The sequence below is a fragment of the Ruditapes philippinarum genome, unplaced genomic scaffold (assembly GCF_026571515.1).
Source record: "Ruditapes philippinarum isolate M1 unplaced genomic scaffold, ASM2657151v2 ctg4543_1_1_1_1, whole genome shotgun sequence".
NCBI classification, from domain to species: domain Eukaryota; kingdom Metazoa; phylum Mollusca; class Bivalvia; order Venerida; family Veneridae; genus Ruditapes; species Ruditapes philippinarum.
In genome coordinates this window covers 70,116-74,595 of record NW_026864367.1, presented here as the reverse complement: position 1 = coordinate 74,595, position 4,480 = coordinate 70,116, and the positions used below count along the sequence as shown (strand labels likewise).

The following is a 4,480-nucleotide window of genomic DNA, read 5'->3' as shown; positions in this document are numbered from 1 at the left end:
AATTCGTGTTTTGCACAACATGATGTACCTCGACCTACATAGAAGTGTACACAGCTGAAACACCTATACCAGACTCGGCTAGTGCCTCGTCCAGTATATTTTTGAAAGCTGTGTACTCGTCTAATAGAATTCAGTATTGTACTCAACAATATATAATAGCCTCATAATATTTCACAACTCGATAATTAATACAGATGGACAAAAATTGACACCTTACATATGTTGCGAGTGTTATCGGGCAAAAGCAGTTACACTTTCAAGTTTTAAACCATATTAAAACGTAATGTGTTTAGGATATTCTTTGTTATGGAAGGTAATCTTCGTATTGAAAAATCCAAAGCGTGTTTTACGTATCCTTTTTGCTTGGTATAAAACTACATAAATATTTACTTAATCTCCTTGCTTGGTATAGAAATATAACAATATTTACTCATCCTTCTTGTTTGATATAGAATTACAACTCTTTTTACTTACCCGTTTTGTTTGACATCAATAAACAAATATTTACTTACACCATTGCTTTGTATGGAAGTAAATAAATATCTACCGATCCTTCTTGCTTGATATAGATGTACATCAATATTTACTCACACTTCTTGTTTGATATAAAAGTGCATTAAAATTTACTTAGTCTTTTTGCTTGATATCAAAGTACATATATTTTTTAACCCTTCTTGCTTAATGATATTAACTTACCGTTCTTGCCTGATATAGAAGTATATCAATATTTACTCACACTTCTTGGATGATTTATAAATGCATCAGTATATATTTACACTTATTGTTTGATATAGAAGTGCAGCTATGTGTACATACCCTTCTTGCGTTTTTGATACTTTTCCTCCTCTGTCTGCATAGAAGAGACGCCTGTGTTATCAAACAGATATACATGTAATCAGTGTATGTCTTGATTATTGCATATGACATTACTATTTTCTAGTGGTATGAAACTAATACAATAAACATGTTAACAACATTTTAAAAGTACAGCATTCTACCGTTCGATACAAGATATTGGAAGCTATTTATGATGATTAATGAAAGCACATTTACAATATGATGGAATAAATATGATGTTTCAATCTTTAGAGTTTTTAAGGAATTTTTAGTACGCGATAGTGGTGGACAAACACTTTAACCAAACTTATAATGAAATTGAAGAGAGAAAAGTTTGAAAATTTAAATTTATTTAATTTGTTTTATAGGGAAAGGTTTGATGTCATAAATAATGTAACCGGTAGTTTTTAAAAAATTGGGCCAACTATTCCGCTTACAAAAAATTTTATAGAGAGCCCATAATAAAAGTTGTGGGGAAATTTTGCGATTCCCCTTTTTTCTAATTTCCTCATTATTTCACGACATTTTGTCATATGGCCTTTTTTGGGAATAGTATGATATTTTATTTCACCACATATGTCATATATTCCAAAACATGTACTCATTGTTCTGCTTAGAAGGAATATCCTACATCATTTTAATGTCGTTCAATAAATTTTCATTCTGATAAACGAACAAAGAACTAAAAACAAAAGACCTTCATTTAGTCGTCTGTAGATCACCTCTTGCTTATTCTCCACTTCAGTAACCCTTTCTTTTACATCTGTCATTTCTTCTTTCAGTCGATCAACATCAGCTTCATAGTCCTTCCACTTTTTAATTTCTTCTTGTACCCTTTTCTCTTTCGTCTGGATCTAGAGGGCAATCTTTAAAAGTCGGCAATATTTTGCTGAATATTCAGAGGTGGAGAACTTAGTCGAACCAGTATCTGAAAAGAGAATTTAACGCGAAATATATAAACTAGAATTTCGTTTATGTATGCATTATCAAATTCGATGAGTTTGTTGATTTATTCATTGCTAGAATTTAATCATAAAATGAATCAGATCATAAATGATAAAGAATAATGAATAATCACATTGTCCATGTATACTATCTAGCTGATTTTAAGGGCAGACAATTATATACAGGCACATCATATTAACGAACAAGTAACGAAAGTTAATTATTAAATATGTTTCTATAGGAATACAGCTAATAACTGATACACAATGTAAAACATACAGGCGTAATTTTAGATGAAAGAAATGAAAAAAAGCTCAACATTTAGTTGTATGGTAAGTAAATGTCACTACCCGAGAGAAGCAAAAATTAAAGTATTTATAAAACTCCATGACTTCCGAATGAGCTTACATTCATTAACTAACATCTATAAATAATATAAATATTTCAAAGCCATTATGAAATGCCTTAATTAGACGTTTAATTAGCGTGGAAAAATCAGAGACGAAACTACCAAAAATAGGTCAGAATATGCAAAACAATTCTTTATTACTATCAATTTAGTATGGTTCTTTTTATAAACAACTACCACTTTTGTGATTACCTGCTCGATGTCATTCCACCAAGTTGCAAAGTCATTTGCTTGTATAGCAGTTGTTTCTGCTATATGGCTAATCTGAAATAAGAATTAAAATTATCAGCCATTAAGTGAAAATAACCCGCCAACTCCTGTGTTTAGAAGGTGATAGTTTCGAATATTTCTTTTCAAAGATTGGAAATTTAAAACTCGTGAAAGAAATTTATGAACGCATTAAGATAACAATGAAAATAATGCAGTGTTTTTCGTATGGACATAAAGTATGGCTAATACTTTTAGTGCAGTGCACGCCATATAAATTATAAATATTGAACATGAGAGTACAACACGTGGAGAGTAAAATAAAATCAGTAAAAAATACAAATAACAGAAAAATGCAAATGGAAGCTGATTTTCCTTTGAATACAGCCCTACTCAATTACAAACAGGTTTTCACACATCTGCGGATGTTTCAAAATTCTAAATTTTACCATTTTATATTAAATGTTGAATTCTGCTTAAGCCGGTGCTAGGGGGGCGTGGACGGTAACTTGCACTTTCCAGTACCGTCCATGAACAGGCTCAATCAAACCGAGCCTCCAACATTTTCAATTGTGCCGTGTTGGGCTTTCTTTAGGGATTTTTATTACTCTCTATTTTAAAACAATACAAGTTTGGCCTGATGAGATATGTTTAGAGCCTTTTAAAGATTCGACTTGTATCCCAGAAAAAAGTATGTCATTCTCTGCTATCATATAATAATGTCTTTATTATGGCGTACTTACTTCATTTCGGAAAGCTTTCAACCGACATATATCTGCCTCAACTGATTTATCAGTTAATAAAGGCGTTGCGTTCCAGTCGAATTTCTTATTCAATCCAAAACATTTCAGATTCCTTAGAAGACAAATGATAAGAGTGATGTCCATATCTGAAGTAGTTGGGACTTTACCATTCGTTGGAAACAATTGGTCATATTGTACCTGTGTAATAATCCGGCGGCTTTTCAAACCATTAATTGTTGTCCTTTCGTTATTCAAACATGCACTTAAAGTTGTACCTTGTGCAAATAGGGTCTGGTCAATTTTATTTCTTAAAGCAAGCAGGCCTCCATCTATAATGAGAATTTGTATACGAAACAGATTGGCACGGTTTTCCAGCTTCTGTGCCATTTTCGTTCCTTCTTTTTTGTCAAATCTTTGTTACAGAATCATCTGTTGATAAATAAAAAAAGAAATTATTTTGATATATTGGAGAATTGATTTATAAATATACCAAAGAGTGCAGTTAATTCAAAATTATTTTTGGTATTACTTTAAACATAATTAGTGTTAGATCGTTTGTTGAAAACAATATAAAGATATTCAGATCAGATCATAGTGGTTATTTGGACGATGTAAGATGAGGAATGTTTGGATGATGTTATAATTGTATGGTGGATATTAAGATGATGTTAGATGGCGAATATTTTTGATGATATAAGATGGACGATATCTTTTGATGATGCAAGATGGTAGATAATTAGATGCTGAAAGATGGTGGATAATTTTTAAGCTACTTTATGGATATGTGGATGATGTAAATGGTTGATATTTTGAATAAGGTTAGAGTATAGTTATTAAGATAATATGAGATAATTGATATTTGGATTCTATTAAATGGTGGTTATTTGGCTGATGTTGGATGGTGGATATTTAGATGATTTAAATGAGGGATATTTAGATGATTTAATGTTCGATATTTAGATCAGGTTAAATGGTGAATATTAAAATTGTTTTAATAGGTGGTGGATACTTAAATGATGTTAATGGTGGATATTTTGATTATTTTAATAGTGGATATTTTGATAAGATGGAATGGTGGATATTTGGATGATGTAATTGACGTATTATTGGTCGATGTTAGATTATGGATAGCTAGATGCTGTTAATGGTGGAAATTAAGATGATGTAAACGATTGATATTTGGATAAGGTGGGATAGTGGATATTTAAATGTAGTAAAATGGTCGATTTCTGTATGATGTTAGATGGTGAATATCTAGATGATGTAAATGGTGTATATTTGGATGATGTTAGATGGTAGATACTTGTATGTTGATGAATGGTGGATATTTGGATAATGT

General features: G+C 31.1%; 1 protein-coding gene across 1 annotated transcript; it reads right to left on the bottom strand.

Moving 5' to 3' along the window:
• Positions 1-705: 705 nt before the first annotated feature.
• LOC132725348 (E3 ubiquitin-protein ligase DZIP3-like) lies at positions 706-3,580 on the bottom strand. The gene is made up of 4 exons (XM_060710455.1): positions 3,142-3,580; positions 2,384-2,455; positions 1,535-1,765; positions 706-867 (listed from the first exon to the last, which is right to left on the bottom strand). The coding sequence occupies exons 1-3, from the start codon at positions 3,526-3,528 to the stop codon at positions 1,706-1,708; spliced, it is 519 nt and encodes a 172-aa protein (XP_060566438.1). The 5' UTR covers positions 3,529-3,580; the 3' UTR covers positions 706-867; positions 1,535-1,705.
• Positions 3,581-4,480: the final 900 nt, after the last annotated feature.

Coding starts and splice junctions, on each gene's coding strand:
- LOC132725348 (XM_060710455.1), bottom strand. CDS start 3,528: ATGGCACAGAAGCTGGAAAACCGTGCCAATCTGTTTCGTATACAAATT. Junction 2,456..3,141: donor TGAAAGCTTTCCGAAATGAA/GTAAGTACGCCA, acceptor TTCTTATTTCAG/ATTAGCCATATAGCAGAAAC. Junction 1,766..2,383: donor GGTGGAATGACATCGAGCAG/GTAATCACAAAA, acceptor TTCTCTTTTCAG/ATACTGGTTCGACTAAGTTC.